The following is a 23,241-nucleotide window of genomic DNA, read 5'->3' on the forward strand; positions in this document are numbered from 1 at the left end:
CAGTCATCGTGAGTTTTGCAGGCTTAACCTGCGTATAACAATTGACCTCCCAGTTCCAGAGCATGCTTTACTGTTCCAGTTGTTATTGTCTCACTTTGTCTTTTCGTAACACATTCTGTTTTAACTATTAATTTGCTGAATCCGTTGAGGCCCAGTGGATTGGAGAGCCAACTACAGAAATCTTTTTACCCATATGTATACTGCTTTGTAGCATCCACATTTGTCCACGGTATGCAGAATATCCATTTTATCCGGTTTCCTGCATTGGAACCTTATGTCGAATATTTACCCATTTTAGCACATACGGCGTTTGATCAGGTATGCTCTCCTATTCAGATGTTACACTCCCCTTCCTTCTTTTTCTCGACTTAGACTCCAACACCACGTAGAGTCTCCCTCAATAACGGTGCAACCTGCTTCCTACTCTTCGACACATCAATCTGTCGCCAAACACGCAAATACGACCCGTCCCTATCATCGAAAACGGGGAAAGTAAAATGCCCGGTCCAAATTCCCTCTTCTAGTCCCAACTCTCCAACCGCGACTGCATGGAAACGCTCCACACCGTTGAGGCACTTGCGATTCAGAGCATAGAGCAGCAATTCACGACGAAAACCAGCTTTCGGCTCTGGCGTCCTGAACGCTGTCATGACGACCAGCAGGTCGAGGTTCTTCTCGGCTGCGAAGGAGGAGAGATACTTGAAGAATGTATCGTTGGGGGCAACATCTTTGGATTCCCGGTCACATTTCTCCATCAGCCAGGAGAGCGGTTTGACAATAGAGCAGATGCCCAATTTCACTGTCTTAGTGTGGTTTATGCCTGGCGGTTCTGTCTTTGTGGCAATAATCTCGGTCCACTCCTTATAATCCCTCCCCAGCACCTCTAGAACTGTTAAGTTCTCAACGCTATTCTCCTTCGTGAGAGCGATTGCATCGTAAAAGGACTGCCTATCCCAACTCGCGCCAGCTGCAGAGGATTGAGATTTACTTCGCAAATGTGCGTCAACGCCAGCCTGTATCTTGGCTTCCAGGAACGCAACCGCCGCAGTATCAACGGCGGACACTTTGCTTTTCGCCGTCATGTTAACTGTGTCGATCAGAATTGCTGCCATGGCTAGTTTCGCCGCTTGTGCTTCGTAGATTGCGGTCTCATCTGCGGGGGTCTCTTCGTCCAAGGCGGCGCAGGGATCTGAGAAGGAAACGTTATCGGCCCAAAGACCCTGGGCTCGCAACTCGCGGACGACGAGAGACATACAACTTCCAACACCCGTTTGGATACAGTAGGGATCATGGGGATGTGAAGCAGGTTCTCTTGGCACGAAACTTTCATTGTCGTGATGATCTATGCAGCCGACGACAGAGATGACGAGCCCCGGAAGCGCGTCTGAAAGTCCCTCAATGCCACCCTTCCCTCCGTTTAATGGGAGTTTTGGTAGCGTATTCCAATCCACCATCATGACATCTAGGTTTGTCTGTTCGTCTGCAGCATGGCTGGTCCTCCTGGATGCAGCTTCGTTGTAACCTCTTCTATCACTTGCCTCGTTTTCGCTTCGTCGACAGGCATCACCTGGACTACCAAGAGCCGAGAGTAGTAGCCTCTCCTTCAAATCCGCAACAGTCAAAACACTGCCTTCTAGTGCCTCCACCTCGTCGGTTCCTCTCTTCGCCAAAGACCCATCACCTGTAGCTCTGCTTCCATCCCATCCGACTGCTAGCCCCAAGGCCGTGAAAAACTCTGGCCTCAGCCTTTTCAACTCTTGCCCAGCATGAACATCTGGTAAGTTGATTAGAGGTATATGTTGACGCAGAACCATATCATTCCCTTGCCTTCCTGGTGATGAGGCAATGGTGGAAGGGCCAGCCGGCACCGCTCTTGTAGCAAAATATGAATATATGATTGCAGAAATGATGGAGTCTAGGTCCGCGGATGGGTTACCAAGGACGTATACCGGAGATTTGGCCGGAGCTATAGATAACGAAGAAGGTAGAACTTGTGGAAGGTCGTGAGAATGGGAATAATGGTAGGGAAAGGCGTGTGCTTGTTTGAGGAAACGGAGTAAATCTAACCGCCGTGTGACGGTGCGTGGCTTACTCATGGTGAAGAATATTGGGGGAGAAAATGAGGTAGCAATTTAACATAGAAATGGGACGCTGGCATACGATTATATGGATTTCAGCAAAGCATTTTGATTTTGCCTCGACATATCTGTTTTGGATATCGTAGTATGTCAGGAACGGAGAAGCAAACAAAAAGCAGCTGGTGACAATTGCTAAAGACTAAAAGGCCCGCTGATCCTATCAACAAGAACATACTAGAGAAGGAAGACAAAAAGATGAAAGGTAGACGGGGTGTTGCGGAGTATAGATAGCTAGGGGTGTTGCTCTCACCCTTTTTCAGAAGTAAGCCCTAATCACAAGAGAGATCTGTGATGATTGAAAAGATGAAATTTGTTGGCTTCCGAACTATCAATGAGCCGGCCAAAAAACAATTGAAATCGATACGAACCCTCAAACACCCCTAAATCCTAGGGCCGGTATCAGCGGACCTCTCACCGTCGAATATTATAGAGAGGAAGCACACAAGGAAGCCCACTGAACATGCCTATGGTGGATAATCTTCCGGCGTTAAATGTAATATAGATAGCTCGCCTAATCACGTGACTTATGACTGCTAGCCTCTAACATTAAACAATGACGCCGACGTGTTTGAACAACGAAGAACCAAGGCCAAGAATCTACTGTGAAATGGAAGAGAGTGGGAAGAGAGTGAGTGGGTTTTGTGACTAGAGCTATGTTATTTGCACGCTCTTGCTGTATTCAAGGTGTGAGGATGGCTTCGACATTGATCGGCCGCTCCGGTCGAGAGTATATTCGAGGCAAGATTCTCAAGCACAACCCAAAAAGGCCAGATCTCAGTGTCTATCTTGCACAGTGAGTCATACATCTCAAATTGCATGAGTCCATCTGGTTATTGACTGAAATATTTAGGTGCGGAAACCAATACTTTGTGCTAAAACATGTATCCCCTTCAATCTTCGAACAATCACTGGAACTTAAACAAGAGTTCCCAGAAACGCGTCGTCTTCGAATGCATGATGATGCAAATGAAGCTGAACAAATCCTTATCTACAATCACTTTAGTGATAATTTGCTTTCTCTTGTGAAGAACAACCCGAACATGTCAATTGCGCCTCGGAAACAGATATTGTGGGAACTTGGACAGGCGTTAAAGGAGTTTCATGCCAAGGACTGGATACATATTGGTAATGCATCAACCTGCTCATCAGATCCAGATACTAACCAAGTTCCCCTTTTTAGATGTCAAACCTGATAATGTTATGATTGATTACCGTTACCATCAGGCTGGTCAGCTCAGACCGGAAAGGGTTGTGTTAGGTGACCTAGACTGCTCCTTGAAGCTAAAAGACGATAAACTTCTTCGGCTCCCAAATGGAATCAAAATAGGAAATGTCATGTGGCGCAGCCCCGAAGCGCAAACAGGACAGGGGATTGGCAAACCATCAGATGTATTCTCTTATGGGCTTGTGGTGAGTGAGCTTATGCTTTCAGTTGAGGTGTTTTTGCTAAAGATAGTTTCCTCTATTGATAGTGCCTGTACACCATCACTGGTGTGGAAACCCTGCATCCGGATTTCGAGCAGTTAAAGAGAGACATGATTGAACCTGAACTGGAGATTATGGGTCGATTGATATCTTTTTTTGGGCCGGTCCCAGACGAACTTGTGATTCATGTCAATAATGAGAACTGGGGTCAAATCATGATTGCTATATCAGAAGGAACATCTGATGGAGGCCCAGTTGGACCTGGGCGTTTTGAGAAGTGGGAGGAGAAGGATTACCCCAATCTTGACTCTGAGACAAAAAGATTTCTCTGGAGAATGGTAAACCTCAGTCCATTGAAGCGAGCTACTATGGAAGAAATTATGGAAGATCCCTGGTGGAGCATGTAATAGCATATCTATCTCAATGTCAATATAACTACACATGAGGTGCAGCATAGCTTAAGAAAATTGAAGAAAGATTCAGTTCAAAGATGTTAATCTTGCTGCTGTTTCCAATTTTAATGAGTTGTATTATAGAAAGAATCTAATATTTCTTTCAGAACAAGCATTATCTAATTCTCTAACAAACAACTCAACTGCCATACTAAACCCATCTATTCATCCCACAGTCATCTAGTCTTCTGTTGAATTCCACAATGCATCTACTCTGCCACTCTTCATACATCATTCTTGACTCAGGGGTAAACATGCTTGGTAGAGATGTAATTTCCGTTTTCATCTTCGTAAACAGTGGTGAAGTGATCCTTACTATCACTTTCACTAGGGTGCTCGGTCTCGCTAATCTTGTTGTTACTATTTAATCATCATCAGTTGAATTGGAAAAGTGTATCACTCACGCTAGGATGGCGCTGGCAGCTCCCTCGGGAACATCTGCCTTCTCGATGGCTTTGACAAAGTTCTGCTGTACATTTCTTGATAAAAGCAGTCGAGCCCATGCAGTCGTCTGGGTAGCATATTTCACATGCAGATTTTTTCCATTTTTAACAATAGTCTTGATGAGCAACGAGTTAAGAATACTGTAAGGCATTTTTGCATGAGAAAGTTCGAAGAAGCAGTTGTTTGGCTTGTGTGGAGGGAGAAAATTTTTGATCTTGAGGCCTGCTCAATGAGAGCTGGGGTTATCTGCTTTTATCACATTCGACTGTACAGCACTAATAGGAGGAAAAATCACTTTGAATATTGGGCCCTTACAGGGAACCAATAACAGCATTGTACAGGAGACCACCCAACAGGGGTTTTCACCAGCGGCAAGAAAGCATCCAACACAAAACACCATCAATTACAGCACCGCGCTGCCGCTAATGTCCACTCGAAGTCAGCGGCTAGTCTAAGGAAGTGTTTGAAAGTGGCATTGCCTCAACCGGCTACGCCGTGTGAAACAAGGGTTCCATCCCAGCGAGCGCCGGTCTTTGACGCGCCCGCCCCCTCTCCAGCAAAGGGGACTTTCCATGACGTTGGATCGCTCCCTGCCGGGGTGACTGCTTCAACCCAGATGAGTGGATGAGCGGTTGATCAGACAAAGGCACCACTATCTTCGTCATCTCACAGTTTTGCATAGCAAAAGTGAGCCTCGGAAGGCCCCTCTTTGTCACTCCGCAAGCGCCCAACATGGAAAGGGACCCAAAGGAGATAGCCTCTGTTGTCTCCAGGGCATTGCGAGAAACTCCGCTGGCTGGATGTGTGCATCCGGTGCTTGCAGCACATGCCGCCCGTCAGGGCAGGTAACAACCAGGGGTGAAGGGAGCCTGGCGAGGGGTTGAGACTCGCAAGGTGATTGGTCCTGTTCAAAAGTTAGCAACAATATCCAAGGATATGGAGCAACCGACCCAGCCTGATACTGGCTGCGATACATTGTTTGGCATCATGTTGGTCACTTTTCAAGTGCTCAGTCCTTCGCCAAGAAGTGTTGATTTTGAAATCAAATCTAACAAGGATGATGTGTTGGGAGTTTGGATTGGTTTGTCCCCTCTACTACCAGCATGGCGCTGGTGGTGATTGAGCTCTTTTGCCCCAGTGGCCTAACAAAAACCAACACCGGACTTGAACCTCGAGGGTTAGATTGTCATTATGGAAAGAATTGCAAATGACCTGAGATAGTATTCATTTTAAGAACAAAAAGTTAACTATTATAAATGGCTTTACTGCGATACGTTCGCTGTGAGCAACAAGCCTATAAGCTGTTGGGCGGATCGCCTGCTATCTGGGTCGCGCCGGAAGAGACAATGTCGCTGGAATGGCCGCATCAAACAGGCGATGGTGAATTTGAACTTACAGGGACAACTACCGTACCTCAGATGGGCAGAACAGATCGCTGAGGCGCTTGTTTTTGTGCACGGCAAGGGCATAATACACTGTGACGTGCGGTCAGCCAATATGCTTGTTACCGATAGTTATGTTCGATGTCGTCCTCGCTGACTTTGCATCGTGTTGTATAAACGGGATGAAGGTGTCCAATGTGGTCAACAACACTAGATATCGTCCGCCCAGCTTTGAGGATCTGGGCCACAAGATTTCGCTTCAGGCATACAACAGTTCTCGCACGTTGTGTTGTTTTTTTCCTCTCTCCTTTCCTCCTCGTGTTTATTTATATATTTTTTATTTTCTTCCATAGCGCATAAGGCACGTGCCACCAGACTGCCAAGAATCTTGCCCAATTAGCACCATCGCATTTCAAAATCGCCCTTAATTTAAGTTTATCACCAGAATGTCAAACTTAGGACTTGATCTTCATGATACAACAGATTCCACAGAAATCAGAGCTAAAACATTTTTTCAATGTGCCACCGACGGTACATCAACATCGAATCCACTGATTTGTGACGTTCAACAACCCCCAACATCTCTCAAGACAGACTCACAATCAATTACGATCTTGCATCTATGAGTGATATATTCATTTTTGTGGTAGCCGTTCCAAGAATTAGCTGCTGATATGCTTTCGCACTCCAGCTCCTCAGTTTTCACCCATGCTGATACTGCCCCACGAAATATCATGGTGGATGAAAATTATCAAATTACTGGGCTGCTCGACTGGGAATATGCTGGGTGGTATCCTGACTATCGGGAATATGCGCAAATCATGAGACCCACCTGTCAAACAGGTGATTGGCAGTCGTGGATGGATGCTACTGCACCACAGAAATGGGATATCAGCGGCATTGCTGCCGCTCGACGGATTTTGTTCTAGCTTGTGTACTTTTCAAGAATGGTTCTTGCAGTTTTTTTTTTTTTTTCGGAACTATGGAGAAGTATGAAGTAGTCGAAGTGGATGCTTGGTGGCTGAAACCGCCCCTAGAATTTCAGCACATGGATGGTATGAAAAAGTCCGTGAAGCAAGAGATGACGCTGACATTAAACCAATCCATTGCTCGAGATAGCCCCAAATAAAGTATATAGTGGAGAAGTGGCATGCTTGGTGATATATTACGTTATTACCATTATTATTTTAAAAGATTTGAAAATAAAATAAAGTGTAAGAACTCCTATCTCGCCATCTGCACCATAAGTTTTGTTGACCACAGTTCTTCCCTTATCTGTCCACCTCTCTAATCTGTTTCTCCAATGGCGAAACATGCACAGAGCACACCATAGCAGCAGACATAAGACCCACAAGAGAAGTGTAGGTCCGGGGAGACGGGGGAGGGGGAATATGCCCCCTCCTCCAGCTTTGAAGAAACGTGAGCGTGAAAGTGCCATTATTGAGTTTGTGTTTCGAACCCCCCTTTTGACCTAGCAAGCGACCAGGGAATAGTGGGCAAAGTGGGCAAAGTGGGCAAAGTGAGTGGGAACGTGGAGAACAATAAGAAATTTGTGAAAACACATCTTGGATCTACTTTACATTAAACGACGCAGCCAGGCAGAGGCAGATAGCGCAGGCAATCGAGTAAATAATACGAACACGCAAAGCGGCTGAAACGAGGAATATAAAAGAGAACAAAGACCAGACAGGAACGAGCAAGGAAAATGTGCGTGAATCTGTTTCTAACTCTCCCTAGGTAACAGACAGAAGAATTGCGCTTTGTTCACTTTATTCATGTTGAGAGTCCCTTGGAAAGTCTGCAGGCGCGCTTGACACGGGTGGATGTCTCCCCACCCTTTTCCAAGTGTAACGGCAACTCAACGCAAATATATGATGGAACAAACAAGAGGGCAGTGTGCTGGAGTGAGCAACCACGAGCGAAGGATTGATTAGGAGTGTATAAATAAATAATAAATAAATAATAAAAATAAGAAGGGAGGGTAAAAGAGGTAACTGATAAAGCAGGAGTGAGATCGTAAGGTAGAAAATACCACTGGACTAACATTGTTATAGCGTAGGAAAAAAAGAGAAAAAAAAGAAGCAAGAGCAAAGCAAAGCACGGTAGAGTAAAAGAGCGCCCAGATATAAATCCCCTGCCCATTTGCAGACCCCACCACAATCCCCATGATAACTAAGCCATCCATGGCGCCCGTGTAATGTGTTAATAATGTTGATGTTATAACTTGGACAGTACGGAAAAAAGGGAAGACCAACAAAAACAGCCACGTTAAGGGTCAGAGGGCAAATAAAAAGTACACGTGAAATCGAAAACATTGAACAAAGAAAAGAAGAATCGGGCGATGGCGGAACGGATTCATGATGTTGAGAAAGCAAGAATAAAGTAATTTATATATATAATATATACGAACTTGGACCGCGGCAGGTAAGAAGAAACGGGGTTGATCGATCGTAATCAAATCACGTCAAGAATTCATCCGCAAGACAATTGTTGGAGGTATCCTCGCCATCTCGACCCTGACCCTCATCACCCATAGTGCCGTCCCCATTCTCCGCGTCGAAATCATCGCCGGATCTGGAGGTAGAACGGCACCGCGCACCACTGTTGCTAGCACTTCGAAGTGCCTCCAGCGCTTCATTCGCATGGCTAACCTCCAACGCCCCTATTTGTTCGGTGTCTTGGTTCGTCATCTCGGCAAAAATGTCTTCCATATCTCCTCCGCGTGGGCTGCTGGTAAAAGCCATTGGACCACCCATGTCGTCGTGGTCTTTACCCATAGTTTGAGGGTGGAGGGGGTTATTTCGGGTAAAGCTTGGAGGGCTGAAGAGAGATGGATCAAGACCCTGGTGATGGGATGGCGATGGGGGGTCGAATGAGGGGGAGTGTACATTGTTTACAGCCGGGAGGTATGCCGACGTTGTAGGAGCGTAAGATGGACTTGCATCGTTCGGTATTGGGAACGGCTGTGAGAAGGAGAATGCGGTTGGATGTTGGGAAGCTGGGCCTGCCGCTGCCATTGTAGTCGGAGTCGGAGTCGGAGCGTTACCCGTGGAAACCGATCGAGGGTCACCAGATGGTGTGTTAGAGCGAAGTACAGGTGCCGGTTGAAGAGGGGGCGGCCGTCCTGAAGCTTGGGATTCCGTTGATTTCCGTTTGCTGGAAAACGTATGCTGCTTGGTGCGCAAGTGAAGAGGAAGATCTTCAGGTTTTTCAACTCCAAGCTGGGCCATCATCTTTTGTTGCTTAGTAGGTCGTGGCTTGCGAGTAGATAGCGATACTTCAAGAATCGGAGGCGGTTCAGGTGCGACAGGCGACCACTTATGGATTTCCTGGCGGAAATAATTGGTTTCAAAGGCAAGGAGAACTTCTGCTCCTTCCATTTTTCTGAGATAGAAGATCTGTGTCGGGACCTCTTCAGCAGTCATGCAGGCAGCGGAGTGCACGAGTGGTCGAACGAACTCCCGAAATGATGTTGCTTGGTCGATGATCGATTCCAAAACTTGTTCTTCTTCGGGTTGGAAAGGGAGATCAGGAATTTCAGCCTGCCAATCAAGCAGCTCTTCTAATTTAGGGCGAGCGGCATCGCGGGGGATCTTGACACGCCAATCACAAATGGGACAAGTATAGCTGTCGAATTCTTTGACCTTGCCCCTCGCAATTTTCAAGCATTTTCCGTGGTACCTGACATACCCTTAGTTATTGAAATACGAAAAAAACAAAGGACAAAGCCCCTCTGCGAAGCTATTTCGAAACTTACCACTCATGACAAAGTTCACACTCAATCATCAACCCAGCTTCCTGTTGTCGACAGATACAAAACACATCCTTTTTCTTAGACCTACTGCCCGTCCAATTATGTGCCTCAGCATCGGGACTTGCCTCTCGTGAGGCCGGTTCAACAGGTGGACGGCACCGATCCTCGAGATCGAAGCAATACGAATTCTTTTTCTCAACGTATTGCAAGTGCATCTTGAGGATGTGCAATGGAGCGTTGGCTTTGCCAAACAGCTTCTTGCCTTTCCGCATCCAGTCCTCATGGCGTTTCTGCTCCTTTTCCAGGTCGATGGTTCCATTTGGCTTGCTATTTAGTTCCGTCAAAGACTCCATAAGATCACGTACATCTTTATAGTGAGGCCGTTTCCGGAAATCCGGATTCCGACTGCTGTCATAAAACCCGGAGATCTGTCGCTGCGCTTCACGCTGCTTCGTCAAGATTGCGTCGACAGCAGAAAGGGTTTCGGGGGATACAGGCAATTTAGCCGCCTGTGAGGAAAGTGCTTCTAACTGTTGGTAGTGCACAACTTCTACTGACATGAGTTCTTTTGCTTTCGACTCCCATGTTTCTGCCAAGCGAAGCATCTCCTTGAAATAAAGTAGATGTTCGTTTGTCTCAGACAAGCCTAGCTGCTCGCCTTGCTCAATGAACTCGCGGCACTCATCGAGAGTTTGGAGCTGCTCGCGTTTCCGGCGGGCTTGATCATTCCATTTCATCTGTCTTAGGGCCTTCTCGAGCTTGTCTACCTCAGGTATGTCAACATTGAAGCTCCGGCCAAGTTCTGCAAGCTCCTCGACTTCCTGTGTCGAACTAATGTGGGGGTTGCAAAGGATAGCTTGGGCATCACTCTGGAATTTCTGAATTTCCTGGACCTTTTCCCGAAGCGATACGATCTGCGGGCAATCAAAGGAGAGGTTATCCGCTTCTTCCAGGAGCGCATAGATCTTTTCCACTTTGCGGAGTTCACGATCTCGCTCCTCCAGCTGGGCTGCCTTGGCCGAATTGCCTCTGCGCCATGCCTTTTCATTTTTGCGACGATTCTGCTGTTTACGAGTAATGTAATTATTAGCCTCATCGACCCATTTGTCGCAACGCTGAACAAACGAGGTCAGATCCTGCAGGCCGGGTAGGAAATATGGGATTTTCTCTCCCTCACTAAGTAAAGCATGCAAAGCTTTCAGCGAAGGTTTCGGTTCGTCTGCGAGAACTTTGTCCACCTTTTCAGCCCAGGCTTCCGGGATCCGAGCTCGGCTTTCCACTTTCTGAACGCACGATTTCAAGGCCTCATCGGACATTCGATAGCGTAAGGTATGGTTACTTCGAAGTAACTTCTGCGAGGCGTCTTCTCCACAGCAGTCATAGCTCTCAGCATGTGTGAGACACAGTGTTTTCCCTTTTTTGTGGCATTTGAACTGTGTCAAATAACTGTATACTTTACAGTAACTGCACTGATACTCTTCTTCGGGAAGGTCTGTGTCTTCAACCACGAATTTCAGTGTACACTCATCTGATCCTTCCTCTCCACCACTAATTTTACATTTATGGGGACTAAGCTCCTGATGGCGAGCTATTAGGGCCGCACGCTGCTCGAGTTCTCGATTGCACATACGTTGAAGCGCGGGACCAAGCCACTTAGCAGTTTTGATAGATGTATCCCTCGCTGCAGCCGTAATGAGCAACTCATCATGTGAAAAACAAGGCTGCCGTCGGAATTCCTGTAGGCGCTCTACGCCCGCTTGACCTAGTGGTTCCCAGTCGGATGGCGCGAAGTTAACAGCTTCATTGAAATTAAATCCATGGTTAAACCCGGCATGATACGCTTGCGGAAAGGTAATAACGAATTGGCCGGCACGCTGATCGAGAGCATACACGTTGACGCCTGCCTTCTTTAATTGATCCGGTGGCAGTAACGTGACTAATTGGAATAAGAGATCCGGCTGAGTTTCGAACAGTTCTGGGACTGCTTGGCGCATAGCCTCCTCAAAAGCTTCAGCATCTTCACCGGGAATGCCATACCATGTCTTCGTAGCACCGAAATGTTGGTAGTTGGCTGAATATGTGTAATGGTCTTCGTTATGCCAGCAAAATGTCGAGAAACACATGCCAACATACACCCAGGGAACGGTCATGCCAGAGACGTCCGATTTAATGTGCCGGAAGAGAGACTCTGAGTGCAAAGGCATGACATTCAAATTCCACGGGTCAACAGAATAAGGGTCCAAAGGATTCCGTTCAACAGTGGGAAACCCGCTTCCATGGGTTGTCGAGTGGATATCTGCACCATACTCAACTTCAACGGTCTCTGTCAAACTTTCCACAAGCCGCCAAAACTCTCGCTCAACGTCATCTTCCGTCTCCTTTCGAGGGGCATTGAGAACGGGATCAAAGGGCATCCTTGGAGCAAAATAGTTTTCCTTGAAATTATCCGCTTTCTCCTGGAATTGCTTCAGCGAATATATCCCACCCTCCTCAAAGCCATATTCTCCAGTTCCAACCAGGCATTTGGGACAATGCCAGTCGAAATCAGGGACGGAATCCAGGGGTGGGTCAAGGCAGTGAATGTGATAACCGTTTTCGCATCCGTCGCACGATAAGATAGTTGGCCGATTATCACTCTTGCCGCAATTTTCACATCGCTGGATATATTAATTAGTTCGCCACCCAATCAAATGGGGAAAAAAGAAATAAATACTCACTTCTCCGGTTTTCCTGTTTCCATTCTTTGTTCGCCCTTGTGTTTGTGTTGGGCGAAGTAAACTCATATGCGATCCAACGACAGTTGGCGCGCCATCTAGAATTTAGACGTTAGCAAAATTAGAAGATACATGCGAGAGCTACCTTGTACAAAGAAGGGCTCCTAGCTCTATAAATCCACATGCGACAGGTAATGGAATGGCCTTTTACGTACCCTTCTTCAGCCGTTTACTGCGTCGCCCGTTTGCTCCATCAGCATCTGCGTTATCTGTTTGCGAACTTCCCGTCAAACTTTCTTGGCTGAATGCACGTTTAAGCGGATGTGAATCATGGCCGTTGACTGTTGGCGTACTGCTAGTTTCGTGCTGGTGTCGTTCCAGGGTGTCCTTAGATGTCAAAGCATTGTTTCCAAAGGTTGTTTGATGAGTTCCATTCTCCATCTCTCGTTTTACAGTAGGAGCTGAGCTGTTCACTGCAACGAATGATGGAGACGCATTAATTGCAGAAAACCCGCTTGTATTAGAATTGACCGCTGTAAACCCCGAAGTGGTGACATGTCGTTCCTGGGGGTAGTCAAGCGGAGCCGAAGATCCGTCCGTTCTGCCCTCACTGTCTCTCACGGAACTACCAAGTGTAGCAGAAGCCCTTGCCGCGGGAGAAATTTTGCTTACTTCGGATGAACGACGATTGTTTGTATGTGGCCTATTGGCTACCGGAGAGTTTCCGGGGGACGGGGTGTATGGTCCTCCGTTTTCGAATTCCAGCTGCTGCTGGACACTAGGTTTAGCGACGCGGAGATATTCCTCGTATGGGTGAAGCCAACGTTGGTAGGAATTTTTTAACGAAGTTGATAATGATGACATGATTTTGCCGCTATAGCCCAAGTCACGACCAATTTCGGCCCACTTTTTCAGTTTACAAACTTGATCAAAACCACCACGGATGTCGACGGCCTTTTTAAGCTTGTAGAGATCAAGAGGGCGCTTATCGACGCTAGGGAACCGGCTTAGATTCATTCCATGTTGTTTATGGAATTTCGTTAGTTGGTCGAGGTAGTTGAGATTCGCTCGAGTGCCTGATAGAGGGTCAGATCCGTGTTCCAGAGGACTCATCGGGCCTGGTTGTGTTTGGGTCATACCTCCTTCAACCGAGTTCAACTCCTGCCGGCGGGTACGAAAATGGAATCTCTAAACATGAGAACAAAGGAGAATACGATCAGCCTATATCTGAAGAGTAATGGACCCGGCCTAACTAGAATCAATGGTCCGCAACAATTTGGAGAATATCATACCTCTGTATCGATAGCAAACGGCGGAGCCCAGTTGTCGGGAGGGACAATCTTGCAAATTCCATATTTCTTTCCTTCAGGGAAGATTTTGCGGATATATTCGAATGGGTCTTTGAACTCTGCTTCGGTGGGACGAAAAGTTGGAGCTTCTTGTAAGCCATGAGGTCGCACACGCTTGACTGGTTCTCTACTCGCGGTAGAGTGGCCACGACGCTCGACCGTGGAGAGGTCGAGCGGCGCAGCCCTTCGAGCACTCAGAGGAACATTGGCATTGTAAGATTGGTGGAAGTGGTTCGAGTTCGAGGCGCGGGAGCGGGTGGCTAATTGCTGGGACTGCTGCTGGGCAGTTGTTGCTCCCGTTGAAGGTGGGACCACCATGTCTCCACGCTGCGGTGCGGAAGTACAGGAGATGGGCGAATTTGATCAGGTGGTTTTGGGAAAACACCGATCGCGATGCGAATAGCGCATTGGAGGGGAGGGTAGCCGGCGAAAAAGAGGCTGAGGGCTAGGGGGATCCACGAGTGAATGGTGGAGTAGCCGATACACGTCAACAGAAGGGATTAATTAAATGATGGGTGGATAATAGTAATGATAAGAAGACAGGTACTCGGAGGCGGAGAAACGGCAAAGGCCGGACGGCGACCGGGTGGTGGAGAGCGCGAAGGTGGGTGCTGCAGCTGCGAGTAGGGGAGAATCAAGAGATAGAAAGGATGGAAGGAGATTTGAGGCGGAATAGGATGATGCTGCTGCGATACGGTAACATGATACGTCCGTGCATTTTGCTTGGTACGGACGAGTATTTGCACCAAAGGAAAATTTACCGACGTACCGATTACTTCCCGTATCCATACTCTACCGCGCTGTACTGATAACACGCTAGGAATTTATATGCAAACCGCCAAAAGATTTGGGCCTAACTCTAGGAACTCTACAGCCCGGCATTCAAGGTGAGGTGTCAAGGCCCATGGCTTCTATCATGGGGGTTGGAATTGTTTGACGTCTGGTATTGAGATTTCCTGTATTCACCGAAATGTAAAAATGGACATCAGACCCAGTAGATTACTTCTTGTGACAGTGATAGACAGAGTGCTATAGTTAGCCTAGATACGACTGGTCAATACATCCAAGCATCGATATGGCAGGAATAATCTGTGACAATAAAAGTTGAAGTAAGTATTTTGTTACACCACCATCCGTCCATCCTGCAAACGGACGGAAATGCGCTGTCAAACAGTGTCGCTTTAAGGAAGAACAAGCTAGCCGAATCTCCTCACCGTTTAGATACCGCAAGCCTTCTTTCTTCCATCGTTTACCACTGCTTTCTTGATAATACACTCTACCGGTCCCTCCTCTGATCGAGAAAGCAGACCTGGCTTGAGTGCCCATAAATGATTAATTCTCAATTCTTTTCAAGACTCCATTTTACAACCAACTCATAAAATTTCATGCTTTCTAAACTTAATTAATCAGATCATATTGTCGTCCGTAGACTATGGTACTCAAACGTATTATCAAGCACGAGCGGTAGCTATTCACTTAACTAACTAGTTAATTTTGTTGACTAACTGGCTATTTAACATGGTATTATTTATTAGATAAGCGTAAGCTAAAAGTAAAATATGGTACGTATATAGCAATACGTGATGGTAATGAAACACCGACAAACCCCCGCAAAAAAGCAAGAAAATCCAACGTTCGAATCATTCCGATTAGCTTTTTCGACAACATTGATCAACTACTGCGTATGCTCGTGGGAAATGCTTAGGATCCTTAGTGCTCGCCAATTTCCTGAACGTGTGGAAAGAGAACAACAGTACGGGGTACTCCGGCCTTGAAGAATCTTGAGACGTCATTTAAACAGGGCTTTCGATACAATAAAACCCCAGCTGGCAATTCGATACTTGTTGGCTGGCTGTGAGCCAAACGATAACCAACAATAGCCAACATTCTGTTCTCTTCTGCTCTTCTTACCATAGAGTGGCTACTAGATTTGGCAAGTATGGACGAACCAGACCTGTATGAGAGTACCCCGACAGAATCTATGCTGCAAAACTATGGTGTAATATACTATCATACCAATACTTCCGCGCTTACCCACTAGAATACATTAAATTACTGTGGTAAAGTCGAGACCAAAAAAGAAATTCCAAGAAGAAAAAAGGGAAAAAAAAAGGAAATCTTTGGTAGCGTCCGAAGTTGGCAAAGCTGCCGAGACTCGAGGAGCATCCCTATATTTGGCCTCATATTTCAGCAAGATGATTGAGCGGAATTCTACAATTTTCAAAATATCAATAATTTCTAGAGCTCACTAGTATCTCTCCGAGGGATATACAAGGCTTGGAAGTTACAGTTTGTGCGTTATGTTAAAGTTATATAAATACTTGGTGTTGCGCTGGACTCCAGGTTGTGATTGGCCAAACCTTGAAGATCCATTCCATGGATAAGATGGACGACTTAATCGGGATTCTTTCCTCAGAGATCAGGGTTCGTAACTTCTCTCAGCTATCTAACCAATCATACAAGTACCTGCCTCTGACCTATTTAGTTAACGAAATTCACGATGATATTTGCGCTGGTTATTCAACAGAAAATGTCTACAACTTATGCAGTACTTGTAAGTCTTCTGTAACAATAATATTGTTTAAGGACATTATATCTTCAACAACCAGACATCAATCTTGGCCGGTAGCCGTCCCCCTGGCAAAGAGATCAACAGCGTTTCCCAGACGGTTTAAATCGGGACACAAACTTTGTCACCAGATTGGGCACAAAGATCGATGTTCATTTCAGAAAGCATCATGAGTGCTAGATGAGTGAGGGATGATATATGGCAATTGTCCCATGACATTTGACTTAAGGCCATTATATACCTCAAGCTGAACAATGGACCCTCCATGGAAGAGCAGAGCTAGCTCTCATAGTTCGCGTTGGTCGGATTCCAAGTGCATATACTTACCGCCCTGATCGTCGTGGAGCCATGGCGCTATTCGAACAGTCCATATGGCAAATTTAAAGTGGATGAGCTGATAAAAATTGACAAGTCAAGAACACATTGCCGCCCTATAGCTTTGTCAACACCGCACAATCGATTTTATCACCTTGACAGATTAGTCCACTTCAAGACTTATACATAAGTGAGATAGACGCGGTGGGTCATTACAATCGCCTTGGCAATCATTCAAATGAAAGTAAAAGCAATCCCAGATGCTTTTCTCCTTAAGCTCAAACAGCAGCGCTGTGAGGTGGAGTGCCACAGGAACGCTGGCTGCAAGATTGCAACGTTCACCTGTCAGCAAATTGGTTTAATATCATCCAGGAATCGGGTCCCCGTGCACATCCTGCTCTGGAAAATGACATTACACTCTCTAAACCAATCCAATCAACGGGATGTTTCCGCCTTTCTCTCCATAAATTCAGCAAGACGTTTTATCATGAAATTGAATGACGGTAAGCAACTAGAAAACAGATGAAATAGGAGCCTCATGACTCCACCACCTAAATGGAACCCTGCCATAGTTCAAATCAATACTGGATGGAAAACTGCATAGCATACCCAGGACCTGAGCAACACACTATTGTCCCTTGCGTGCGGAGTGGATAAATATAGGTTTTCAATCGACTTCAGCACTGAATTCTTTATAGATTCTGAAATAAAATAACAATAATAAAAACATCCAAACAAGGATGATCTCACGGAGAGAGGATTTTTTGGAGTGAAATGTACAGTTGATTAATGGTAACAGGGTGAGCAGTTTGCGGACGAATATGTGTGGAACCAAGCGAGCTGAGGCGTAGTTTGTTTTTCAAATGAGTATCAAATTAAGTTCGATTCTCGGAGATGTTTTAATCATTGATTCAGTGTGCTAAAGTGAAGAGTGCTAGTACTCTTTATAGAGTGGTGAGGCCGGGTGCTACAAAGTGTGTGTGTGAACTCCTCAAAGTAAAATTAGCGTGAAGCTTGCCGCAGTAGGTAGATCGCATATACGGCAGCATGAGCTAGATTGAACAAGTATATCGGATGACTCGAGGAAGGAGGACGGGAATACTACTTGTACAAACCAGGTTATAGTTGAACGGGGTTCGAATTTTTTAGTACAACTTCCGATGGAATGGGGTTGGCGCTAGGCGCCAAAATAGCCGCTAAGCGGCCACTGTTTACCCATGGTGTTGCTATGGGTGATGGGTCCCCGTTTTCTGCACACCTTGCGCGGCACTCAACGGATTGGATAGTATGCTATATTTATGTTTTCTCAGATTTTCATGAACTTTTTATGAATCAGGGTGCAGCGTCCTTGCGAAATAAACTTCAAATAACCGCGCCGAAAGTGTGGAGGCTGCGCGAACACCAACCCAGCATACCAATAGATATCTCAACTGCGAGATCAAAAACCAGAATCATTTAATCGTTTAGCCTGTGATGAGGAGCCGCCTCACTGTCTCAGATTCCTCGGAAATTGAATAGTCACAGTGGTTTATCATTTATTAAAACTCCTTGGTCGCCATTCAACACAAAAGGATTCAACGATAAACCCCTCCCCCCCCTCCCCCAACTAGTTTCCCCATCCCTGGCCATGATGGACAATATCCCGCAGTCCATAAACCCAATCCCTGCTTTCTACTGTTGTTACCTTCTCCGTTCAACCGTCCGACACGCTAGTCTCTATATTGGTTCGACTCCGGAACCAAGTCGTCGTTTGGCCCAACATAATGGAGATAGAACCGGCGGCGCAAGAAAGACATCAAGCGAGAAATTAAGGCCATGGGAGATGGTGGCTATTGTGAGTGGGTTTACGAATAGAGCCGGCGCGTTGCAGTTTGAGTACGTAGGCCCGTTTCCTTTTCCTTTCCCCTTTTGTTGTCGGTTCTATCTCGATTAACGGCTCTAGATGGGCGTGGCAACACACAAAAGAATCCCGCCATGCTGAGGTTGAAAGGTGCGAGAGCGAGCAATTAGGTACAAGGGGATCTTCCAGAACGGGAAAAGAGGTCAAACGTGCAGGCAAACCTCGTACCTCGCTGCCGAATATTTTGGAAAATCTACATATTCTACTACGGTCGCCGTACTTCTCAGAATGGCCCTTGGAAGTGTGGTTTTTCTCAGCAGATGTGTGGCAGGTTTGGTCGCAGCCCAAGGGTAATTTACTAGATAATAGCATCAAGGTGGTAACCGCTTTTAGCTCCAAGGAGGCAGGCGATACCAACAGGCGGGAAATTCTTGGAAAAAGAATTGAAACACTCGATACCGGCTACGATGCTCTCATAGAGTATGTGGAAAAATCGCAATTTTTACTTGAATCTGAGGAAGCGATCGATTGCGGTGTGTGCAAACAAAGGTTAAATCCGCGGAATGATATGATTGCAATATGTTCACATAGCCTGTGCCGCTGCGCTTCTCATCTTTTATGTTTGTCGGCACACTTTTTGGAGGCGGCAGGTTTTATTGGAAAGTTAATACCAAAGGAAGGGACGTGCCCTGCCTGTCTGGGAAAATTGGAATGGCCAACCCTAATGAAGGAAATTACATTGCGGCTTCGTGGCCAAGAAGAGGTGAAACGGTTATTGGGACGGAGACGGAGGACGGAACAGGTGGGGAAAAGAAAAATTTCGAATCATGTTTCCTCGGAAAAAGGCGAAAGTGAAGCCTCGATGCCATCCACGGACGCCAAAACAATGGCCTTGCCGATTCGTTCTCATCCCTCGGTGGGCGGGAGCAATTTTGGAAAGTTAGGGAGAAGTGTTGGCAGCGCGATCAGGACAAACACAGACAATGGTTCTGTGAAAGCAGTCACGCCTGAAATCGAGTTTTATAGACGACGTAAATGCAATGCGAAGAAGAACTTCTCGGGTTTATATAGCACCCCTAGAATCAACATATCCGACTGGGACAACGCTGAGATTATCGAGTGAGAATCGATGGCATGAGAAAGTTATGCCCTCTCAGCGATAAACATGATAAATATCAGGATAGGCTGCTTGCTGGGTGTGATAATGCAGCAAGTCTTTTCAGAGAATCCGTGCCCTTGATTTCTTCAATGGCTCTCCTTGCTGCGCGTATAACGTCCAGCGCAACCTCCGATTCGGCTCGACCTGCGTCGACGACGTGAACATTGTTGGGGTCTTCTCTTGCGACAAGCTCCTGAAATAACTGGCGTATTCGGGTCTGAAAGGCATCGTTTTCATATCTCTCCATTCCATAGCCACCACGTTTTGCCGCTTCCTCTGGCGATATGTTCAAGAAAAGCCATATATCCGGTTGCGGTAAACCGATCTCTGGCTGCCAAGCCCACTCTAACGACAAGCCGGGGATATTTTTGGCAGCAGAATAAACAGCTCCGGAGTAGGAGTAGCGGTCTATGATGACGGTTATGCCATTTGATATATCCCGTTGTATTTCCGCCGCTGCCTCCCATCTATTGGCAGAGAACAGAAGGTGAATAGAATGATCATCCAATTGTGCGTTTTGCATCAAATACGCGTTAATCAGTTTCCCTATCTCAGTAGTTCTGTCTATAATTGTTCATTAGTACTAGCCTGGGTGAGCATCTGGTGGCACATGAGCTAGTACCTGGAAACCGGCGGTACTTGACTTCATGCCCCTCTTCTTGGAGGGTCTTCTGTAAGAATGCGCATTGAGTAGATTTGCCGGCGCGGTCCAATCCTTCCAGCACAATGAGAGCCCCCCTCTGCTTTTTATTGCTTCCCCGTAGGGCTTCCATAATGAAATAATACGTATTTTCCTGAATCAATGCACAAAATAAAAGGTGCTCTACTAAAAAAAATGAAAATTACATTCCAAGGTTCCATACTGAGGTTGATGTTCTTGGCGCTCTCCCAGGTCATGTGCGGCTCAGACAAGCTAAATAAAAGTTATTTTGAGCCCTCTGAAGTTGTGAATCAGGAATATCCGTTTTCTCCATACATACTAGTATTATTTCTTTTTCTTTTTTACAGCATTATGCAACCTGAATCGCTTGCTGAACTTCCAGATGAGATGTTCAGCTTTAGCCTGTTGGGTTTTACGCCGACTCTCCTTGCCCCGCGACTCGGTAGACTTGCTTTGACCGGGAGGAAGCCAATACAAACTCCGAATCATGTTCCTATAACTTCTCGGGGAGTGCTGCCCCATGTGTCCCATGATATTATGAACGACCGGATGTCAATTGGGAGTTTATATGCTGCCTTTGAGGATTGTAAGATGGATTCATGCCCTTTTAACTTTCAACGCCCGCGCATAGCTATCGAGATCTAACAACGCTGCTCATCGGAGCAGTTTAGTTGCGGAGAAAGGACATAGATCCATTCCGCCGATATACCAAATCCCCACGCAGCCATTTGAATCGGCCCTCCGGAAATTTATATGCCAGCGCGAGGATCTATTGTTGATATTAGGTCCCCGACGAGTCCCGCCTGTCCCATGTCCCACTCCAAATTCCTCCAATTCAGTGACGATATTAAGTTCAGTTGGGTACCGTCAGTTGGAAACCGAGCAATATATAGAGGCCATACAAAAATTACAACCAGACATTGCTGTTGGGCTTTCGGATTTGTCCAGCAAACCACCCGGGGTCAAGCGACGAGAGCGAATGGTGGACCGGACACACGCATGGACGAGGGATGCAATCGATAGACTATATGATAAACAGGACGAAGAGAGATCTGTGTCCTTGTTCCTTGCACCACTACTGCCACTGGATAAGGAACAGCAGATGTTATACATACAGGAACTGGAGCACGAGATGCGACAAAAGGTGGCCGGGTTCGCGGTTTACGATACTCACAGCACCTCTGCGATACCGGAATCAATGTCTGCGCTCGTGCGTCTGTCATTAAGTGAAACCAAATCCCCGCGAGAAATCTTGAAGGAAGTTTCGTTGGGCATAGACCTCTCAACAGTACCGTTTGTCGGAGAAGCGTCAGACGCGGGTATTGCGCTTGATTTCGTTTTTCCGAGTTTAGCGCGCGATGTCGAGACTGATGTGAGGCCTTTGGGCATTGATATGTGGCCCGCTACGCATGCGGCTGACATGTCACCACTCTCGCGAAGCTGCAAATGCTATACATGTCAAAAGTTCTCCCGAGCCTATATTCGACATCTGCTTCATGCAAAAGAGATGCTTTCATGGACGCTTTTGCAAATACATAATTATCATGTCCTCGATAATTTTTATGTGGATATCAGAGACAGTATTGCCAGGGGTACGTTTGACGAAGACGTGGCGAAGTTTGAGCGAGCTTACGAGCCTGAATTACCACGGCAATCTGGCCAGGGACCTAGGTATGTTGCATACAGTTATTTTTAATTCCCCCACTCCAACTTAACTCACTTCCCTTTTCTCTCTCATGTTGTTTTTGTTGTTGATTTAGTTTTATTTTTTATTTTTTATTTATTTATTTTATTTTCATAAAAAAGCAACCATTAGCTCCTAGCTAACCACCTTTGGTGACACTACAATTTCTCAGATTACGTGGATATCAATTTAAAGGGGAAGCAGGTGCCAAACCGAAGAATCCCAAGGTGTATGGGCGTTTGGACCAGATTACAACTGCTCCCACACAGTCAGGGTCCTCGATTGTCACCCCAAATGTTGATGCTCATGGTTTCGCCGCAAATACGACTTTCTAGCTTCATCTAGACCTAGCTAGGTACGCAGGGTAATTATTTTATCACGAATCTTCTTCGCTTTAAATAAACATCCCGTTTCTCCACATTATCAAGCGTGCTACTCTGCGCTAATCGATAATGAGATACGCGTTTCCTCCCCCCCAGCCCCCCAGCCCCCCAGCTCCCCACCAATCGAGTAAAACCTTTCCCACCTGTCCCTTCAGTTCCTCCGCAGCTAAAATGACGCTTGGGGGACGAACGAGGTAAAATGAAAGTCAGTGTAGAAGGAAAACTAGCCTCTCAATAAAATAGTTCAGCATGCAGTAGTGTACTACTCGTGTTCGACAGTTGATATTCGATATTCACTCCCCCCCTGCGTGGTGGTTGTATTAATAGAATTAGTACGCTTTGCCCATAAAAGGTAGGTCGTGCGAATAAATAAAAATATCTCCCTCGCCACATTGTCTGGGGTGGAGGTCCTCTGTTTCGGCTCACTGAGCCACTAATAAACGATTGTAGCCTGGGGAAAGCACTATTAATAGCCGGAGAGTTAGGTTCCAAGTTAAACCTCGGCCATCACCATTTTTATTTCAAGCCTCGGGTGATTTTAATAGTGATAATAATAGTGATAGTTAATAAAAGAAAATCTTATTCTTTTGACTATACTTTTCACATATCAAGAGATCGCCCGTACAGAGCAGCAGGCATGAGAATCTCATATCAATCTATGGGGGAAGTGGGTGTTGTTGCATGTCAATAACAGATACAATCCGATTTCGCCAGGCACCGAGTTGAACGTGGGTAGAAAATCTGCTTCCATCATGGTTAGAATCGCCTTACACAAATTCAAACCGTGTTCATCTAGGTGGGCCCAAGCAAAACCTCGGCGAAAAAGACTGTAAAATTGCCAGTTGCGCTCGGCATCTATACTTATCAGCAGCGCCCATCATCAGGGGCCATTAACTCGATATTCCTCAAAATGACTGGCAATGATTAGTACATATTTACATCTATATAAGAAAGATATAGTTCCAATATCCT

The 23,241-nt window shown here is 46.2% G+C and overlaps 9 protein-coding genes across 9 annotated transcripts; 5 read left to right on the plus strand and 4 right to left on the minus strand.

Moving 5' to 3' along the window:
* Nucleotides 1-276: 276 nt before the first annotated feature.
* On the minus strand, nucleotides 277-2,096 carry HCBG_06502 (uncharacterized protein; the record flags this gene model as incomplete). The annotated part of the gene is made up of 1 exon (XM_045433551.1): nucleotides 277-2,096. One exon carries the CDS (start codon nucleotides 2,094-2,096, stop codon nucleotides 369-371), a length of 1,728 nt encoding a protein of 575 aa, XP_045285864.1.
* A 734-nt stretch (nucleotides 2,097-2,830) lies between these two features.
* On the plus strand, nucleotides 2,831-3,970 carry HCBG_06503 (uncharacterized protein; the record flags this gene model as incomplete). The annotated part of the gene is made up of 4 exons (XM_045433552.1): nucleotides 2,831-2,931; nucleotides 2,989-3,263; nucleotides 3,319-3,548; nucleotides 3,611-3,970. 4 exons carry the CDS (start codon nucleotides 2,831-2,833, stop codon nucleotides 3,968-3,970), a joined length of 966 nt encoding a protein of 321 aa, XP_045285865.1.
* Nucleotides 3,971-4,257: 287 nt separating this feature from the next.
* HCBG_06504 (uncharacterized protein) lies at nucleotides 4,258-4,610 on the minus strand (the record flags this gene model as incomplete). Its single annotated transcript, XM_045433553.1, has 2 exons — nucleotides 4,258-4,375; nucleotides 4,420-4,610. 2 exons carry the CDS (start codon nucleotides 4,608-4,610, stop codon nucleotides 4,258-4,260), a joined length of 309 nt encoding a protein of 102 aa, XP_045285866.1.
* Nucleotides 4,611-6,515: 1,905 nt separating this feature from the next.
* HCBG_06505 (uncharacterized protein) lies at nucleotides 6,516-6,770 on the plus strand (the record flags this gene model as incomplete). Its single annotated transcript, XM_045433554.1, has 1 exon — nucleotides 6,516-6,770. The coding sequence occupies one exon, from the start codon at nucleotides 6,516-6,518 to the stop codon at nucleotides 6,768-6,770; it is 255 nt and encodes an 84-aa protein (XP_045285867.1).
* A 1,530-nt stretch (nucleotides 6,771-8,300) lies between these two features.
* Nucleotides 8,301-13,976, minus strand: HCBG_06506 (uncharacterized protein; the record flags this gene model as incomplete). Its single annotated transcript, XM_045433555.1, has 6 exons — nucleotides 8,301-9,522; nucleotides 9,599-12,252; nucleotides 12,313-12,407; nucleotides 12,525-13,385; nucleotides 13,449-13,497; nucleotides 13,602-13,976. 6 exons carry the CDS (start codon nucleotides 13,974-13,976, stop codon nucleotides 8,301-8,303), a joined length of 5,256 nt encoding a protein of 1,751 aa, XP_045285868.1.
* A 2,067-nt stretch (nucleotides 13,977-16,043) lies between these two features.
* Nucleotides 16,044-16,611, plus strand: HCBG_06507 (uncharacterized protein; the record flags this gene model as incomplete). The annotated part of the gene is made up of 2 exons (XM_045433556.1): nucleotides 16,044-16,212; nucleotides 16,475-16,611. The coding sequence occupies 2 exons, from the start codon at nucleotides 16,044-16,046 to the stop codon at nucleotides 16,609-16,611; spliced, it is 306 nt and encodes a 101-aa protein (XP_045285869.1).
* A 1,561-nt stretch (nucleotides 16,612-18,172) lies between these two features.
* On the plus strand, nucleotides 18,173-19,505 carry HCBG_06508 (GIY-YIG catalytic domain-containing protein; the record flags this gene model as incomplete). Its single annotated transcript, XM_045433557.1, has 2 exons — nucleotides 18,173-18,417; nucleotides 18,485-19,505. The coding sequence occupies 2 exons, from the start codon at nucleotides 18,173-18,175 to the stop codon at nucleotides 19,503-19,505; spliced, it is 1,266 nt and encodes a 421-aa protein (XP_045285870.1).
* Nucleotides 19,506-19,557: 52 nt separating this feature from the next.
* HCBG_06509 (thymidylate kinase) lies at nucleotides 19,558-20,314 on the minus strand (the record flags this gene model as incomplete). The annotated part of the gene is made up of 2 exons (XM_045433558.1): nucleotides 19,558-20,105; nucleotides 20,164-20,314. The coding sequence occupies 2 exons, from the start codon at nucleotides 20,312-20,314 to the stop codon at nucleotides 19,558-19,560; spliced, it is 699 nt and encodes a 232-aa protein (XP_045285871.1).
* A 239-nt stretch (nucleotides 20,315-20,553) lies between these two features.
* On the plus strand, nucleotides 20,554-22,522 carry HCBG_06510 (tRNA-guanine transglycosylase; the record flags this gene model as incomplete). The annotated part of the gene is made up of 3 exons (XM_045433559.1): nucleotides 20,554-20,788; nucleotides 20,874-21,873; nucleotides 22,059-22,522. The coding sequence occupies 3 exons, from the start codon at nucleotides 20,554-20,556 to the stop codon at nucleotides 22,219-22,221; spliced, it is 1,398 nt and encodes a 465-aa protein (XP_045285872.1).
* Between the last annotated feature and the right edge of the window lie 719 nt (nucleotides 22,523-23,241).

Source organism: Histoplasma capsulatum, assembly GCF_000150115.1.
Source record: "Histoplasma capsulatum G186AR genomic scaffold supercont2.9, whole genome shotgun sequence".
Lineage (NCBI taxonomy): Eukaryota > Fungi > Ascomycota > Eurotiomycetes > Onygenales > Ajellomycetaceae > Histoplasma > Histoplasma capsulatum.